General features: G+C 43.8%; 1 protein-coding gene across 3 annotated transcripts in view; it reads left to right on the forward strand.

Moving 5' to 3' along the window:
* Positions 1 to 11,638, forward strand: part of PRPSAP2 (phosphoribosyl pyrophosphate synthetase associated protein 2) — a 49,087-nt gene extending 37,449 nt beyond the window's left edge. For all 3 annotated transcript variants that reach the window (XM_004776547.3, XM_004776544.3, XM_004776540.3), the window contains 3 exons: positions 3,110 to 3,180; positions 7,528 to 7,674; positions 10,885 to 11,638. In XM_004776547.3, coding sequence (XP_004776604.1) covers positions 3,110 to 3,180; positions 7,528 to 7,674; positions 10,885 to 11,043 — 377 coding nt within the window. In that variant the 3' untranslated portion in view covers positions 11,044 to 11,638. The remainder of the gene's footprint in view (positions 1 to 3,109; positions 3,181 to 7,527; positions 7,675 to 10,884) is intronic.
* The last annotated feature ends 6,858 nt before the right edge of the window (positions 11,639 to 18,496 follow it).

Genomic DNA, 18,496 nt, shown 5'->3' on the forward strand with positions numbered 1-18,496 from the left:
GCAGTGTGTTGTGCTTTCATCTGCTGATAGACACTGGAGTTGTTTCAACCTTTGGCGGTGAGGCTGTTACATTTTTGTTCAAGTGCAAATTTCTTCCCGACCTGATTTCATTTTTCCAGAGTCTATACCTAGGATTACAGTTGCTGGATCATATGGTAATTTTATGTTAACTTTTTGAGGAGCTACCCATCTGTTTTCTATCACAGCTTTACCATTTGACATTCCTCCCAGCAAAGGTTAAAGGTTCTGATTTCTCCACATCCTTACCAACACTGTTTGCTGATTTTTTTTAAAAAAAGATTTTATTTATCTATTTGACAGAGATCACAAGTAGGCAGAGAGACAGGCAGAGAGAAAGGGGGAAGCAGGCTCCCCGCCAAGCAGAGAGCCTGATGTGGAGCTCGATCCCAGGACCCGAGATCTTTTTTTTTTTTTTTAAAGATTTTATTTATTTATTTGACAGAGGAGAGATCACAAGCAGGCAGAGAGGCAGGCAGAGAGAGAGGAGGAAGCAGACTCCCTGCTGAGCAGAGAGCCCGATGTTGATCCCAGGACCCTGAGATCATGACCTGAGCCGAAGGCAGCGGCTTAACCCACTGAACCACCCAGGCGCCCCAATATTTTCTGATTTTGTGGATGATCATCTGCTTGGTGGGTTGAAGGATACTTTGTTACAGTTTTGACCTGCATTTCCCTAATGGCTCATGATGTTTCATCTTTTCATGTGCTTGTCCATTTGTGTATCTTCTTGGGAGAAATTTCTGTTCAGATTTTTTGCTTATTTTTTAATTGAGTTGTTTGTCATTTTATAGTTGAGTTGTAGGAGTTCTTTACATATTCTGGACACTCGACTCTTAGTCGCAGATATGTATGTTTTCTTTCATTGTGTAGTTTGTCTTCACTTTCCTGATGGTGTCCTTTGGTGCATGGAAGCTTTTAATTTTGATGAAATCCATTTTTACCTGTTTTTCAGTCTATTGCTTGTCTTTTGGTGTCTTAGCTAAGAATCCTTTGCCAAATCCAAGGTCATGAGAATTTACTCCCATGTTTTCTACTTAAGAGTTTTATAGCTTTAGCTCTTATTTTTAGGTCTTTAATCCATTTCGAGTTAATTTTTCAATGTGGTGTGAGGTAAGAGTACAACTTCATTCTTTTATATGTGGATATCCGGTTTTCCCAGCACCACTTGTTAAAAACTGTTTCCTTTCCCCATCGAATGGCCTTGACACTCTTGTCAAAAATCAATTCTAAGTGTCCCTCAGTGGTTGAATGGTTAAAGAAAATGTGTATATATATATATAGTGGAGTATTATTCAGCTGTCAGAAGGAAATCCTGCCATTTATGGCAACATGGATGGACTCTGAGGATGTTGTGCTAAGTGAAATAAGTCAGAGAAGGACAGATACTGTATGGTGTCACTGACATGTAGAAGCTAAAGGAAAGGTCGAACTCACAGAAACAGACAATGGAATGGTAGTTGAGAGGTCCTGGGGGTGATGGATGAAACGGAGTTATAAAATGAACAGCTTCTGGGGACTCTAATGTGCATCATAGTCGCTGAAAGTTACTAAGAGTAGATTTTTTTCTTTTTTTAAAATTTTACTCATTTGGGGGGCCTGGGTGGCTCAGTGGATTAAAGCCTCCGCCTTCAGCTCAGGTCATGATCCCAGGGTCCTGGGATCGAGCCCCACATCGGGCTCTCTGCTCAGCGGCGAGCCTGCTTCTCCCCTCTCACTCTGCCTGCCTCTCTGTCTACTTGTGACCTCTCTGTCAAATTAAAAAAAAAATTTTTTTTTACTCATTTATTTGAGAGAGTGAGAGCACAAACTGGAGAGAGGCATGCAGAGGGAGAAGCAGACTCCCTGCTGAGCAGGGAGCCTGTTGCGGGGCTTGATCCCAGGACCCCGAATCATGACCTGAACCAAAGGTAGATGCTTAACTGATGGAGCCACCCAGGTCCCTCTAAGAGAGTAGATCTTAAACATCCTCACTGCACACACACAAAATGGTAATTATGTGAAGTGATGGGTATGTTAACTCATCTTATTGTGGTAATCATTTTGCAATATGTACGTGTATCAAATCATTATGTTGTATACAGTGTTATATGTCAATGACATATCAAGAAAGCTGGGGGAAGAATCGATTGTAGATGTTTGGGTTTATTTGTGGACACTTGGTTCTGTTTCATTGATGTGCTTATCTCCATGTTTATGCAGGTACCACATTTGATTAATTGCCTTGTAATAAATTCTGAAATAGGGAAGTGTGAGTCCTGCATCTTTATTCTTTCTTTTTAAAAGATTTTTCTGGCCATTTGGGGTCCCTTTTATTTCTGTATTTTAGGATTTTGGGGTCAGGTCGTTTCTGCCAGAAAAGCAATTGGGATTCTGGTAAGGATTGCATTGAATCTGTAGATCACTTTGGGGAGCATTGCCATCTTACCAGTATTAATGCTTTGATCCATGAACATGGGATGCCTTTCCATTTATTTATGTTTTCTTTAATTTCTTTCAGCAGTGTTTTATAGTTTCAGTGTACAGGTCTTTCACCTCTTTGGTTAAATTTATTTTTAGGGATTTTATTCTTTTCACTGCTTTTACAAGTAGAGTTGTTTTCCTAATTTCTTCTTCATTGCTCATGTGTAGAAACAACTGATTTTTGTGTGTTACCTTGTAGCTCTGGTGAATTGGTGGGTTAGCTTTGGTAGTTCTTTGTGGATTCTTTGGTGTTTTTTTATAGGTAGGATCATGTCATCATGTCATAGTAGAGATAGCTTTACTTCTTTCTGTCCGATCTGGATCCCTTTTATTTTTTTTTCTTGCCTAATTACTGTGGCTAGTGCATCCAGTATCGTGTTGAGTAGTGCATCCAGTATCGTGTTGAGTAGCAGTGGTGAGAGCAGGCATCCCTGGCTTGTTCCAGATGTTAGGAGGAAATTTTCAGTCTTTCATTAAGTAGGATGTCAGCTGTGAGTTTTTCATAGTTGCCCTTCAGGTTGAGGAAGTTTCCATCCATTTCTAGTTTCTGGCCCTTTTTATCATGAGACATTAACTTTTTAAAGGCTTTAATATAGAGATTTTTGTGTGTGTGTTTTATTCTGACCAGTGCTGATTCCTAAGGAAAAGCCCCCAATCACAGTTGTTGGCGATGTTGGAGGAAGGATCGCCATCATTGTGGTATGTAGATCTCTCTTCTTATTAGTCATTGTTGTATTTGCCATTGTTATTCTTTTGAATTACTTGTTAATGGTGTGGGGATAGCCGTGTGGCCAGGTAAGTCTCCTTTAATTTGATACCTTGTGCTAAATGTTTACTTTGGTCCCCAAGCTGAAAATTGTTATCACTAGTTTATTAAGAAATTATACTAACTCCTTAGTTTTACTAAATGTTTGCAGCTGTTTGTCATACCACAGGAAATTGTTTTGCGATAAAGGTAGGGTGCAAAATTGGTAACTGTTTAAAACACACATTCTCTTGCCCTTCCCAAAACCAGTGCTCAAAAGGAGTACATTTAATGCCGATATCATTAAAACAACAATAATACAAACACGTGTGTGTACCCCATTGCTCCGCTTGGAAACAGAACGTGGTCCTGTCCCCATGAGGCCACCTTGGCTCTTCCCTCGTCTTTCTTCCCTCTCCTCCCCCGAGAGGTTGTCAGCAACCCGAAAGTCACCGTGCATGCCCTTACTTGCTGTTACATTCTGCCATGAGCGTACATATCCCTAAACGCTAGGTGGTTCTGTTTTTCATGTTCTTGCTGTTTGTATAATGAAGTCTTTGTATACTTTATGACTTCCCTTCAGTGCTGGTTTGGGATTTCTCCATGTAGTAACATGTGGTTGCACATTGTGTTCTGTTTCTGGTACAACCGTGACACGGCCTACCTGTTCAGCTCTCCAGGCAGTGAACGTACAGTTTCTCTCTTTCCAGATAATACTGGCTCTGCACAGTCTTATGCCTGTTTTCTGGACCATACGTGTACAACTTTCTTGGGTTCCTGGGAGTGGGGCGGTTGGGTCAGAAGGCACACACATTTCCAACTTCCCTGACTGGTGCCAGCCTGTTTCCACAGTGGTCGCTCCAGTTCACCAAGACTCCATGGTGGAGGCCCCTCGCTCTCCCCAGTGCTTGAGGTTTTGCTTGTGAATTTCCTTTTTTTTTTTTTTTAAGATTTTATTTATTTATTTGACAGAGAGAGAGATCACAGTAGGAGAGAGGAAGGGAAGAGATCACAGAGAGAGAGGAAGGGAAGCAGGCCCCCTGCCGAGCAGAGAGCCGGATGTGGGACCCGATCCCAGGACCCTGAGATCATGACCCGAGCCGAAGGCAGCGGCTCAACCCACTGAGCCACCCAGGCGTCCCATGCTTGTGAATTTCTGAATCCACAAAATCTTTTGAGTTCATAGTCTCTGATGTCATCTTCTAGAATAATAGCTGCTCCTGAATTTATTCCTTATTCAACAAAATCTGTCATAATGAGATGCTGTGAATTCAGTAATGCCTTTGCCCCCTTTCTGCTGCATTAAAAAAAAAAAAAAAAAAAAAACCCTTTTTATTTTGAAGTAATTTTGATTCATAGGAAGTAGGCCCTCCCCTCCCCCAAATCATACAGGGAAGTCTTGGGTTCCTTGATCCGGCTTCCTCCTCCTTGCTTAACTGTGGTGCAGTAACACAGTCTGGAAATGGAGGTTGCCACCACCCACGCAGCTGCTCCCAGTAGCCCTGGTATGACATGTGTGCGTGGAGACGTGTGCAGGCTTATCACACATGGAGCTTTGTATAACCACCACCACGGTCAGATACGGAGCGACACCATCACTGCCAGGTTCCTTCATGCTACTCCTTCATCTCCGGGTTCCTCCTTGCCCCCCTGATGCCTAACTTGTGGCGGTGGCTGACCTGTCCTCTGCCTTTATAATGGTGACTTCGAGAAAGTCATACAAGTGGAGAATACAGTCAGTCAGCCTTTAAGATTGATTTTTTTTTTTCACTTAGCATGCTTCCCTGGGGATCCAGCCAAGTGGTTAAGTGGTTACATATAGTAACACATCTTTTTAGGCCACGCTGTTTTCCAGGCACGTCGGTTGAACCACTGCAGGACATCTGAATTGTTTCCGGTTTTCTGCTACTAGAAATAAACTGCTGTGCACATTTGTGTATAGGTTTTTGTGTGAACAGAGTTTTACTTTTTCTGGGCTAAATGGTCAAAGGTGCGAGTGGTGGCTTGCGCAATGATTGCGAACACAGTTTTATAAGAACCCGTCCAACTCTGTTTCCGAGTGATTGTACCATTTTTGCCAGTAAGACTTTTAAAGTAATACCTACATTTTTCTTCTTTGATCCTGGTAATACCGGTATACACATGAAAGGAATAATATATATTATTATAAGATAATATATATTATGTAATACATATTTAATATAATATATTTAATATATATATAAAATATATGCGTGAATACTTATTCAAGTCTAGCCTATGCTTGATACCCTAGTGGGCTTAAAATAACTTTGGTAGCCTGGGTGTGATAGGAAAGACTGTGTTTTCCACTTCCTGTGTCTCTGTACTGCATATCCCCTTTACAGCTCACACAAACGTGTGGGGTTTTTCTCTGTGATACCAGTTTCTTACCAGTAAGTTGTCCTACAAGTTAACTGAGGTCTTTTTTGTTTGTTTGTTTAAGCTTTTATTTGAGAGAGCAAGCATGGGGGTGTGTGCAGAGAAAGAGTGTGTGGGAGCCCGATGTGGGGCTCCATCCCAGGACCCCAAAATCATGACCTGAGCCGAAGGCAGATGCTTAGCCCACTGAGCCACCAGGTGCCCCAATTTAACTCAGTACTGACACTGTCCACCCAGAGCTAGTGTCAGAGCCCTGCGGGTTAAGGGTCAGTCCCACAAGACTTCCACCCTACTTCCGATACCATTTGCATGTACGGCCTTGGGTTATGCGCAGCTTCTGTATGATTTGGCTACAAAGCAGAGGTTCCTGTGACCCCTTCAGGCTGCATTAATTTGCTAGAGCGGCTCACAGAATTCAGCAGCTCACAGAACACTTGTATGGACTAGTTTATTAAAGGATGTCATAAGGGATACCAATGAGGAGATACATAGGGCGAGGTCTGGGGTTGTCCAGAGGACAGAATATTCTGTCCCCTTGGAGTTGGGGTATGTCACCATCCCAGTACGTGGATGTGTTCACCAGTCCGGAAACTCTCCAAACTCTGTACTTTTGGGGTTTTTATGGAGGTTTCATCACATAGGCATGATAGATCATTAACTCCGATTCCAGCCTCCTCCCCTCTCTGGAGAATGGGCGTTGGAGGATGGAAATCCCAAACTTCTCCTCATGGCATGGTCTTTCTGGTGACAAGCCCTCATTCAGGATCCCACCGGGAGTTACCTCATCAGAATAAAAGATGCCCCTGGCGCTATTATCACTTAGGAATTTACAGGGGTTTTAGGAGCCCCATGTCAGGGACAGGGTCAGAGACAAATAGTAGAACAAAAGATGTTCTTAGTGTTCTCCTCATCACTTAGAAATTTACAAGGGTTTTAGGAACTCTCTGCCAGGAGCCTGGGGTGGAGACCAATACATATATTTTCTACCCTGTCACACTGGGAGCCCGTGGCACCTAGGTGGGAAACCACCGGACTCTGTATTTTGTTAAAACACCATTAATCGTCTTTTCCATTTTAAAGCAGTAGGTAAGTAAGCATATTTCCCATGTGCCCAGAGGAGAACATGTGGAAAATAAGGAAAACCAAGAGGAAAAGAGGAAAGGATTAGCTAGAGCCTAGCACTCTCTGGCAGTTTTGTTATGCATTTTAAAAAAACAAAAACCCAGGGCACCTGGGTGGCTCAGTGAGTTAAGCCTCTGCCTTCGGCTCAGGTCATGATCTCAGGGTTCTGGGATTGAGCCCCACATCGGGCTCTCTGCTCAGCAGGGAGCCTGCTTCCTCCTCTCTTTCTGCCTTCCTCTCTACCTACTTGAGATCTCTCTCTGTCAAATAAATAAATAAAATCTTTAAAAAAAAAACCCAAAAAACAAAAACCCTTCATGGGATGCTTGGGCGGCTCAGTCAGTTAAGTGTCTACCTTCGGCTCAGGCCATGACCCGGGATTCCTGGGATCCAGTCTTGCATGGGACTCCATGCCCCATGGGGAGTCTCCTTCTCCCTCACCCTCTGCCATTCTCTTCTCTGTCAAATAAATAAAATCTTTTAAAAACAAAACAAAAGACCTTCAGCGAACATTTCTGGAGCCTTTGCCCACTGAGGAAACAGTTCCAGACCCACAAGGGATAATGTGGAGATGGCAGCCCCAGGCAGCCCTCAATGTGGCCAAGAGGCCTGCAGGGAATGTGTCGGGAGCACAGTGACCTGCTGTGTCCCTGTACCCCCATGTTAGATGGGGCCGCAGGTCTGCTGGAGGGGAATGACACCCTTTGTTTTTCTGGATTTTGTGAACCCGCCTTTGCCCCCATGTTTATGCACCTTCTGTTCCCTCCATAACTTGACAGGATGACATCATCGATGATGTGGACAGCTTCCTCGCCGCGGCAGAGACCCTGAAGGAAAGGGGCGCATATAAGATCTTTGTGATGGCGACTCATGGCTTGTTGTCATCAGATGCTCCCCGGCTGATCGAAGAGTCTGCCATCGACGAGGTAACGGCTACGGCTCTGGGCACAGCTGCCCTGGCACCTGTGTGCCTCCCGGTCCCAGTTAGAGCAAGTGGCAGGAAGGCGTTATTTTGTGGTTAAGAATGGATTCACAATGTGGGTTATGTTTGCATTTCAAGGCCCGGAAGCCTGTCTTTTGCCCATGGTAATAGTTTTACTAACTCTCGTAAATGGGGCGCGTGACACACGGTACCATGCACACTACCCCCTCCCTGACCCTCAGACTCCATCACAGGCCTGCAGGTTCTCCGTCCGCACCCCTTTTAGAAAGACAGGAAGCCCTGCCTCAGAAAGGTTAAGGGACTTCTTAAGGTCACACAGCTAGTAGGCTTAGCCTTTATGATGGCAAAGCCCGGCTCTCTCGCTGGGACAGACAGATGCCTGTGGTATGAAACTGGGAAGAAGGCACACAGTGTAGTTTTCCCAAGCTGCCTGTGGCTCCCTTGAGGCTGGAACAAGACCATCCCGGTTTACTCCCCCTGCTTTGTCTGCCCCCCACCGCCAGGTCAGCCGGCTTATCTGCTTGTCCACTTCGACCGCAGAAATCACATTTTTTTTTTTTTAAAGATTTTATTTATTTATTTGACAGAGAGAAATTACAAGTAGATGGAGAGGCAGGCAGAGAGAGAGAGGGAAGCAGGCTCCCTGCTGAGCAGAGAACCCGATGCGGGACTCGATCCCAGGACCCTGAGATCATGACCTGAGCCGAAGGTAGCGGCTTAACCCGCTGAGCCACCCAGGCGCCCAGAAATCACATTTTTAATCTCTTTTAAGAAATGGTGGTGTTCTGTCCTGTAAATTCCTGAGTATTGAATCGTACATGGCTCAGACTCCTTTTACTTTTCCAAGTCCCACACTCTTCTCTTCAGCGGTCGATCTTGAGCCTGGCCCTGTGTTAATGGGCTCAAGGTGCCTTCTCACAGACGGAGGCCAGGCTGGTGTGGCCAGGATCACCCAGCTTCCTTACTCAGCGGGACAGATAATCCTAGGGGCCAAGAACACGTGAAGGACGTTCAGGGCCACAAACCAGATACAGAACTCCCATACTGAGTACACGGAGAGGTCTTCAGGCCCGAGGTAGCAGCTCTCATGGGCTGTCCACATGGTTCCCACGGGCGCTATGTGCGGGCATATTTGAGCGAGCAAGCCACAGGAATGTGGGGTGCCTGTGGGAGCAGAGTGGACTTTGGAGAGGAGACATAAAAGCCGCAGAAATGGACGCAAGTGCACCGGAGTCTGGCCACCGGAGTCTTGAGGGGGAGGCTGCCTTTGTGGGTGGGCGTCCTTGTGTCTTGAGAGGGGCCTTATACCAATACCCAGGAAAGGAGTCAGGCCAGTGACTAGTGGCTACACCAGGCTTCTGGGGCACCTGGGTGGCTCCATTGGTTAAAGCGCCTGCCTTCTGCTCAGGTCATGATCTGGGACCCAGGATCGAGCCCCGAGTCAGGCTCCCTGCTTGGTGGGGAATCTGTATCTCCCTTTCCTCCCTGCTCTCTATCTGTCTCTCTCAAATAAATAAAATCTTTAAAAAGTAAAAGTAAAAAATAAATCAGCGGGGTTTCTGTGTTTACTCTGGTTAGGAAGCTCAGGTTTTTCCTGTAAGCTTACAGGGTAAGCCGGGCGGGGCAACAGCAGAGCCCCCAGGCAGGAGGTGGAAGCAGGGAGAGGCGGGGAGGCTGCCGTCCTCCTATTCTGGAGTACGAACCCGTAGTGCTTGGGGCTGATGAACCAGGATTGGAAGTGGGGTTTGTGGTTTGTTTTAGCAAATAACTTAAATGAAATGTGCAGAATAGACATCCATAAAGCAGTAGGCTAGTGGTTGCCAGGTCTTTGGGAAGGGGTGAGATGAGGAGTGACAGCAAAGGGGTGCAGGGTCTCTTTTTGGGGGATGTGCAAAACCCAGCTCCGAGTGTCCTGAACACTGTTGAAGCATACGCTTTAAATGGCTGACTGGGTGATCCGTGAATTATATCTCAATAAAACCGGCACTATTTTATTTATTTATTTATTTATTTGACGGAGAGAGAGCGCACACAAGCAGAGGGAGGGGTAGAGGGAGAGGGAGAAGCAGGCTCCGCGCTGAGCAGAGAGCCCAATACGGGTCTCAATCCCAGGACCCTGGGATCATGACATGAGCCGAAGGCAGACACTTAACCGACTGAGCCACCCAGACTTCCCTCAAGCTGGTACTTCTAATACGTGGTTAGAATAGGCGTGGAAGATCCATGCCCCAGTGAGGGGGGGTTGACGTGTGAAAAACCGGCCCTTACAGGGGAGCACGGGGCACGGAGCTCAGGCGCAGCAGCCCTACCCTGGGGTCGCCCCTCCTGCCAATTCTCTGGGAGGGGTGCCAAAAGGCCCGTGTTTGATACTGGCGGGTAGTGGTTCTGCTCTGTTGTTGTGGAATTTGGGAACTGTTCTCTTTTACGGGCCCTGATAATTTACGTGACCCTTCACGTGTCCGTTGTTGCCTCAGTTGCCAGGAATATCAGATACAAAAACAAGAGTTACAAGGATCGGATGAGTCTAGGCTTTCATGTCCCTCGTGCTGGTTTGGAACAATCCTGACTGTCCTTCTCTGTGTCACCCGTCTTGTGTGTGCGCGTCCTTATCATAAGCAGTCGTGAGGCTTATTTTGGAAGTAGGGAGTATAGATTATAAATAAAATTAAACAATCATTCCCATCCCCTGTTTTGTTAAAGACGGCTGAGTATTTTTATTTATTTGTTTTCCATTTGTAGCTGCTGGAAAGTGCTTGTCTTTCTTTGATTTTTATCAGGTTTTAATTTTAAGAGAAACCATTTTATTGAGATATAATTCACATACCGTACAGTTCACCCTTTGAAAGTATAAGATTCACTGGTTTTTAGTGTACTCGCAGAATTGTGCAGCCCCCATTCTCATCCCCCAGAAAAAAGCCCCGATTCTCATTAGCAGTCCACTCCCTCCCCATTTCTTTCCAGTCCACTCAGCCTTACACACCCACTAATCTACTTTCTGTCTCTATAGATTTTTTTTAAAGATTTATTTATTTATTAATTTGACAGACAGAGATTACAAGTAGGCAGAGAGGCAAGCAGTTCTGTCCTGTCGAGCAGAACCACAGAGATTTGAGAATATATGGGATTTTTAGATCCGGCCAGGAAGCTGCCTGGTTCTCTGATGTTCTTGGATCTTTGTCCTCTTGATTTGCAGGTGGTGGTCACCAATACAATTCCACATGAAATCCAGAAGCTCCAATGCCCCAAAATTAAAACCGTGGACATCAGCATGATCCTCTCAGAAGCCATCCGTCGGATTCACAATGGGGAGTCCATGTCCTACCTTTTCAGAAACATAGGTTTAGATGACTGAACAGCTTTCCTTTCTTAAAACTCCGGAGGGCCAAACTGGAAACAGACAGTACTGTGAGAGGTCATGCCTGATGCAGTGTACTACCCAGGGGCCGTCTGTGCTTTGTTCCTTCCTTTTTGTTGATTCCTACAAAGATAGACCAACTTTTTATGTCGGTTTAGGTATTTGTGAGTTTTTTGGGCAATTTTTATAAAAGAAAAACTATATTCTCCTCCTAAATGAATTAACAACCTGGTTGTTTATAGCCGAACTATTTCAACAATAAGCTGGAGTAAGATTTTTAAGCCCACAGACAGCTTTTCCCAAAGTTGCTGGAGCCTAAGTGCTTAAAAAAGTCATGAAATCAAATGATCTGTATACTGTGTCATAGCTGCCACTGAGAAGCCAAAAAGATGATCCCGTCGAATCCCAGCAAGTGACATTTTTAGAAACGCTTTTATAGATATGCATAGGCAAACGACTATTACCTGACCGTTATTTATTTTCCGCAACAAAAGAAGTAATACGAAACTTACATTGTGTGTGGTTTTTTTAAAACTTTGTGTCCGGGCCGTTGTTTTATAACTAAAATAAAATGAACACTGAATACACGGTACACGTGCTGTGAGTGTCCAAGTGTCGGGTCCGCTTGTGGCGTTTTGTCTTCTGTGGCTTGTCACAGTGGCACGGTAGCTTCCCAGGGGTGTAATGTCTCCCGTTCTGTTTGTCCAGGACCTGCACGTGTCTGACGCGTGATCACTTGGCTGTGGCAGGAGAGGAGTTGGAGGCGCAGGCTGCGAGCCCCGGGGGGCAGGTCAGCGGGTTGGTGTGCGCTGCCGCCTGCGTCTTGGCATGGCTTTGTTTGGCTCCCTGTTCGGTAGCACAGCCATGCGCTGAGCACAGTGCTACCTCTGCATGCCTTAGAAGACAAGATGCTGGGGATGGTCGCGGAGGGCAAGTGATAACACCTTTGTTCATGTCCAGCAGCAAGAACTGCCTGTGCTGCGGTTCAGAGTGCAGAACTCAGAACCTGACTGTGACACTTGTACCAGGCTCGGGAACGCTGGGGTCTGGGGAATTAGGCTGGCACGTTCTCCCACGGAGGTCCTGCAATGGCACTCCCATCAAATTCACGGAGGCAAAGATTTTTCGTTTTGTTTTCAAATAAACGTCACCCCCAGTGTGGGTCTTGAACTCACGACCCCAAGATCAAGAGCCAGCCAGGAGCCCCAGGACTATTTTTTTTCTTCCAAACACACTTGAGCCTGTGGTTTCTGCCTGTGTTAGAATCTGGAATAAAATCGCAAGTGACTTAGCACAAAATTAAGATCGGTCACTTACTTTTTGCCATATCTGGGTTTCTTGACGACTTGCTCTAGAGCAGGTCTGGGGCCCCGCGCGTGCAGGAGTGCTGAGGATCTGCTTCCGGCAGCTGCCCCCGGTACCAGACGGTCCCCTGCTCACCTCTCTGTGTTCATCACACCCAGCAGTGTCCAGACCCCTCCTGCTGTGCGATCTCAGCCACACAGCCTTTGGTGGTTGGGCTCCTGCAGGTTCATGAAAGAAACATATTTTGTTAATTCCCTAAAGTAATGCTCAGATCTGATCAAGGTAGAAGTCTACACTGTTAACGTCGGACATTAACTCTTGCTTAGAACTGTGTGACCTTAAAATAAGCTCTCTCCTTTCTACGTTGCGAGCATGGTTTTCTTTGCTTTCTGAGACTCTTGAAATTAACCATGTTTTCCTTTTACTTCCAAATGAATAAGCTGGCAGACGTCTACGAGGATGGTGGAATGGGGAACTCCAAAAGTCTCTTCCTTCATAAAAGGAGAGAATCAATGGGCAAAAACATAATCAACTGTATTGGGACTCTAGAAAGTTATCCATAGTTTACAGCAACCAAGTAAATGGTCAGTTAAGGGGAGAAAAAAAAGGCAAAACAATAATAATAAAAATATCTGAATCTTGACAAGATTGCTTTGTGGCACTTTAACTTGCCCTGGCCCCACTCGTTTAGTGTTTCCTGGCAGCCTGGAAGATAAAAACCTGCATTCCTGGCAGATGTTCCTTGTACCAGTGGGAGTAGAATACTGTTCTCAGAATTAGTTACTTGTTTGGACCTGTCTATTGGCTGCTTGAAGGACTGACTCAAAGGACTTGTCTTAATTTTACCCGATTCCAAACTCCAAAGAGTAGAGGGACAATGGTTGAAAAAATGTAAAGGCAAATGTATTAGCCACTCTTCTTGGGGCAAACAATGAAACCACTAAAAGCTTGGGAGAGGGGTGCCTGGGTGGCTCAGTGGGTTAAATCCTCTGCCTTCGGTGCAGGTCATGATCTCAGGGTCCTGGGATCGAGCCCCGCATCGGGCTCTCTGCTCAGCAGGGAGCCTACTTCCCTTCCTTTCTCTCTGCCTGCCTCTCTGCCTACTTGTGATCTCTGTCTGTCAAATGAATAAATAAAATCTTAAAAAAAAAAAAAAGGCTTGGGAGAAAGGCTAGGGAATGAGATACGTCAGGGGGAAAGGGTTTTGAAAAGCTCGCACACATTCCTGGGGATATGAAGGGTGTGGGATTGCACGGAGTTGAGGACATGCTCACAAGACTCCAGAAAGCCGTAAGCTCTCACCTCTGGCAGCTCTGCAGCAGGCTCTGTGCAAGCAGGAAGTGAGGGCTGAAGTAGAGCTGTGGTCTACCCAGGTGAATGCTGAAGGCATGTCATGAGATATGCAGTCCCTCTGCAGTCTGGGTTATTTTCCCTCCCTCCTTCCCTCCCTTTCATCCTTCCTCTTTTTTTCCCCCCCTTTTCTTTTTTCTTTTGTTTTCAGGCTTAAGGAAGCCTGGGATGACCCCATTCAGTTGACTGAACAGAGATCGTCAGTTACCATACACAGCAAAGAATACAGGCTTTACAAAACTTAGTCCAGAAAAGCTACCAGACAGCTACAAGCAGCAATAAACCCTGGGGAAGGAAGAGAGTCTGATTTCCAGACTTCCCACATTATAATATTAAAAATGCCCAGATTTTAACAACAAAAATTCTGAGGCATGTAAACAAACAGGGCTGGGCCCACACATAGGAAAAGAACTTGATAGAAACCATCTTTGAGGAAGGGCAGATATTAGATTTACTGATGATTTTAAATCAATGATTTTTAAATATGCCCAAAGAACCTTTAAAGGTAATCAGGAGAAAGATGGCTCACCAAATAGAGAATATCAATAAAAATAATAAAAATGAACCAAACAGGATTTGGGGAAGACAATAGAGTGGGAAGCACCAGGAATCTGTCTCCTAGACAATTTCTGGGATAAGATTTGATGATTTTGGAACTCCGATGTCTATCAAAAGTTTGCAACCTCCACGGGGAGTCTTGAACAGTAAATTGTTAATTTTAGCCAAATTGAGCTCTTAGTACAGCTGCTGATACCTGCACACACACCACCCCCCCCACACACACACAGACTCCCAGACTCAGGGCAGGCAGCTGTACCCATATTCCTGAGCCACCTACCCAGCTTGTGAGTGCTAGGGTGGGCAAAAAGGACCCTGTCCTCCAAATAGTGGAGATCTGTGCTCTGACAGCTGATGGCTGTTTCCGATCACAGAGATAAAAAGAGCCTGGCAGCCACTGGGATTGAACTTCCTTCCCTTGTTGCAAGCCCTACCCCTCCAACTGATGAGAATTCTGGGAGATTTAAAGGCTGGTCTCCTTACTCCCTACCCGCACCCCCAATTTTCTCATTTTCCCCCTTTTGGGAGCCAGACTTTAAAGACTAGGACATTCAGAAGCAACTGCATATACAGGGAAAATTAGAAACTTACCCAGATGTGCAGGCCCAGAACTTATCCCTCAGGTTGAGCCTTGGCACAGAGACAGTCTACAATAACTACTACTACTACTGCTACTGCTGCTGCTGCCACTATTACTACACTACTACCACTACTACAACGACTATAATAAATACTGGGAAAGGGAGAGCACCTGAGTTCCAGGATTACCACAATTCAAAGGGGAAAAATCAATAGAAATGGTTTTGGAAAAAGACCTGATGGTAGATCTACTAGACAGATTTTTTTTTTGTTAAGATTTTATTTATTTGACAGACATCACAAGTAGGCAGAGAGGCAGGCAGAGAGAGAGCAATGGAAGCTGACTCCCTGCTGGGCAGAGAGTCCCCTGTGGGGCTCGATCCCAGGACGCTGGGATCATGACCTGAGCCGAAGGCAGAGGCTTTAACCCACTGAGCCACCCAGGCACCCCCTAGACAGACTTTAAAGTGACTGTCTTAAAGGTGCTCAAAAAACTAAACAAACCAGAAAACCCAAAACAAAACAAAAAAACAGATGTGGGGAACAAGAAAATAATGTACGAGCAAAGCAGAGAGATCAATAAACAGAAAACCTAAAAAGAAACCCCCCCAAATTCCGAAAGTACAACTAAAATGACAAATTCACTAGAGGGATTCAAAGGCCCATTTGAGTAGGCAGAGGATTGCGTGAACTTAAAGATAAAATGGAACTAAATCCAAGGAACAGAAGGAAGATTGAAGAAAAAGAAACAGAGCCTAATGGACTTCTGTGACTGCATTAAGTGGGTCAACATACACATTGTGGGAGACCTCCTCCTGAAGGAGAAGAGAGGAAAAGGGGTAGAGAGAATATTTGAATAAACAGTGGCTAAAAACATCAACATTTTATGAAAGACATGAATATGAATTCCAAATGAGATGAACTCAGGGACACCAAAATACATTACATTATAATCCAACTTTAAGAAATCAGACAGAGAATCTTGAAAGCAGCAAGAGAGAAGAAATGAGTCACATACAAGGGATTCTCAGTAAGTTATCGGATTTTTTAAAAAGTATTTAGGGGCGCCTGGGTGGCTCAGTGGGTTAAAGCCTCCGCCTTCGGCTCGGGTCATGGTCTCAGGGTCTTGGGATCGAGCCCTGCATCGGGCTCTCTGCTCATTGGGGAGGCTGCTTCCTCCTCTCTCCCTGCCTGCCTCTCTGATTACTTGTGGGCTCTGTCTGTCAAATAAATACAATCTTAAAAAAATAAATATTTAACTAACTAATTTATTTATTTGAGAGAAAGAGAGGGAGAGCACAAGCAGGCAGAGCAGCAGGCAAAGAGAGGGAAAAGGCTCCCCGACAAGCTCCCCTGACATGGGGCTCGATCCCAGGACCCTGGTATCATGACCTGAACCAAAGGCAGATGTTCAACCAACTGAACCACCTGGCTGCCCCAAGATTATCAGATTTCTTATGGAAACTTTGGAATTCAGAAAGCGATGAGCTGAAACAAAAAGGGCTAAAACAAAAAAATGTCAACAAGAATCTTACATCTGACAAAACTGTCCCTCAAAAGTGAGGGAGAAACAGAAACAATCCTGGGTAAACAAACACAGACAGACTTTATTACCACTAGACCTGCTCTGCGAGAAATAATCAGAGGCTCCTCCACGGTGAAATGAAGGAACACTGGATAGCAACCGGAGCTGCACAAAAAACTAAAGATCTCAATAAAGGCAAATACATAAGTAATATAAAAGTTACTATTATTGTAGCAATGGCTTCTAACTCCTTTCTACATAATATAAGAAATATATTTAAAAATTATTAGTCTAAAAGCTAGCATTATAACATCAGTGTGTAACCTTGCTTTATGTTTTCAACATAAGAGGCTAATCCATTTAAAAGTTTGTTTTGTGGAACAAAACAAAGATTTAGTTTTCTAATAACAACTGAAAAGGGGCATAAATAAAGTTGTCAAGCAGAATTTTTGTATATTATTGAAGTTAACCTGGTATAAATTGAAATTAGTGTGTCATAACCTTAGGTTATTAAATACAATCCCAATGGTAACCATGAAGAAAATAGTCATAGAATATATATCAAATGAAATTGGAAATGAATTTCAGTGTTTTAGTACAAAAAATAAATTAGGCACCAAAGAAGGAAATGAGGCAACAGAAAAGGTATAAGGCATACAGAAAATCAATAGCAAAATGACAGAAGTCCTTAACATTAACTACTTTAAATGTAAATGAATTAAATAATCAAGTAAAAAGGATTGGCAGACAAAAAGAGGAATTGACAGAATGGATAAAAAGAACACAATACAACTGTATGCTGTCTGCAAAAGACTCACTTTAGATCCAAAGACACAAACAGATTGAAAGTGAAAGGACAGAAAAAGATATTCCATGCAAATAGCAACCAAAAAGAAAACGTGTAGCATAAGTAATATAGGACAAAATGGACTAAGACAAAAATACTACAAAAGACAATGAAGGACAGTATATATTTGTTCCAGGTTCAGTACAGCACGAAGACATAATAATGATAAATATTTACATGCCTAATAACAGACTATCAAAATAAATGAAGCAAAAATGTACACAATTAAAAGAAATGGTTTTACAGTAATAATTAGATATTTCCATTCTCCACTTGTGGATATTAAGCCAACACATTCTTAAACAGCCAATTAATCAAAGAAGAAATCACAAGGGGAGTTAGAAAATACTTAAAGCTGAATAGAAATGAAAACATAACATACCAAATGTTAGGGATACAGTAAAATCAGTGTTAATGGAGAAATTTATAGCTATCAACTCTTACATGGAAAGGAAGGGAGGGAGGGAAAGAAGGAGGAAGGGGGAAAGATCTCAAATCAACAATCTCACTTTACAACTTCAGGTACCAGAAAAAGGACAAACTAAACCCAAAGCAAGCAGAAGGATAGAAATAATAAAGATTAGAGGAGAGATCGGCAAAACAGAAAATAAAAAATTATAGGGAAAAGTCAGCAAAACAAAAGCTGGCTCTTTGAAAAGATCAAAATTGACAAACCTTTAATAGACTAAGAAAAAAGAGAGAAGCCTCAAATTATTAAAAACAGAAAAGAAAGTGGGGACATTATTACTGATTTGAAGTAAACAGGAAGGATTATGAGTGTACTATGAGGAATTGTACACAATCAAATTGGATGATTTAGATGAAATTGACAAATTCCTAGAAACACAAAACCTACTAAGACTAAATCACAAAGAAATACAAAATCAGAATAGACCTATAACTAATAGAATTATATCAGTTATTGAAAAAAACAAAAACAAAACAAACAAAAAAACAACTTCCAACAGAGAAGAGTCCAGGATCTGATGGTTTCACTGGTGAATTCTCCGCAACATTCAAAGAAGTAAGGCATCTGGCTGGCTCAGTCAGCGGAGCATGCAACTCTTGATCTTGGAGTTTTAAGTTCGAGCCCCATGTTGGGTGCAGAGATTACTCAAAAAATAATAAAAAACGGTAACACCAGTATTTTTCCAACTTTCCCCAAAAAACGTAAGAGGAAAGAATAATTTCTAACTCATTCTATGAGGTGGACTTACCCTGATAACAAAGCCAAAGACACTATAAGAAAACTATAAATCGGGATGCCTGGGCGGCTCAGTGGGTTA

Source organism: Mustela putorius, unplaced genomic scaffold (assembly GCF_011764305.1).
Source record: "Mustela putorius furo isolate JIRA1106 unplaced genomic scaffold, ASM1176430v1.1 tig00000731_pilon_pilon_pilon, whole genome shotgun sequence".
Lineage (NCBI taxonomy): Eukaryota > Metazoa > Chordata > Mammalia > Carnivora > Mustelidae > Mustela > Mustela putorius.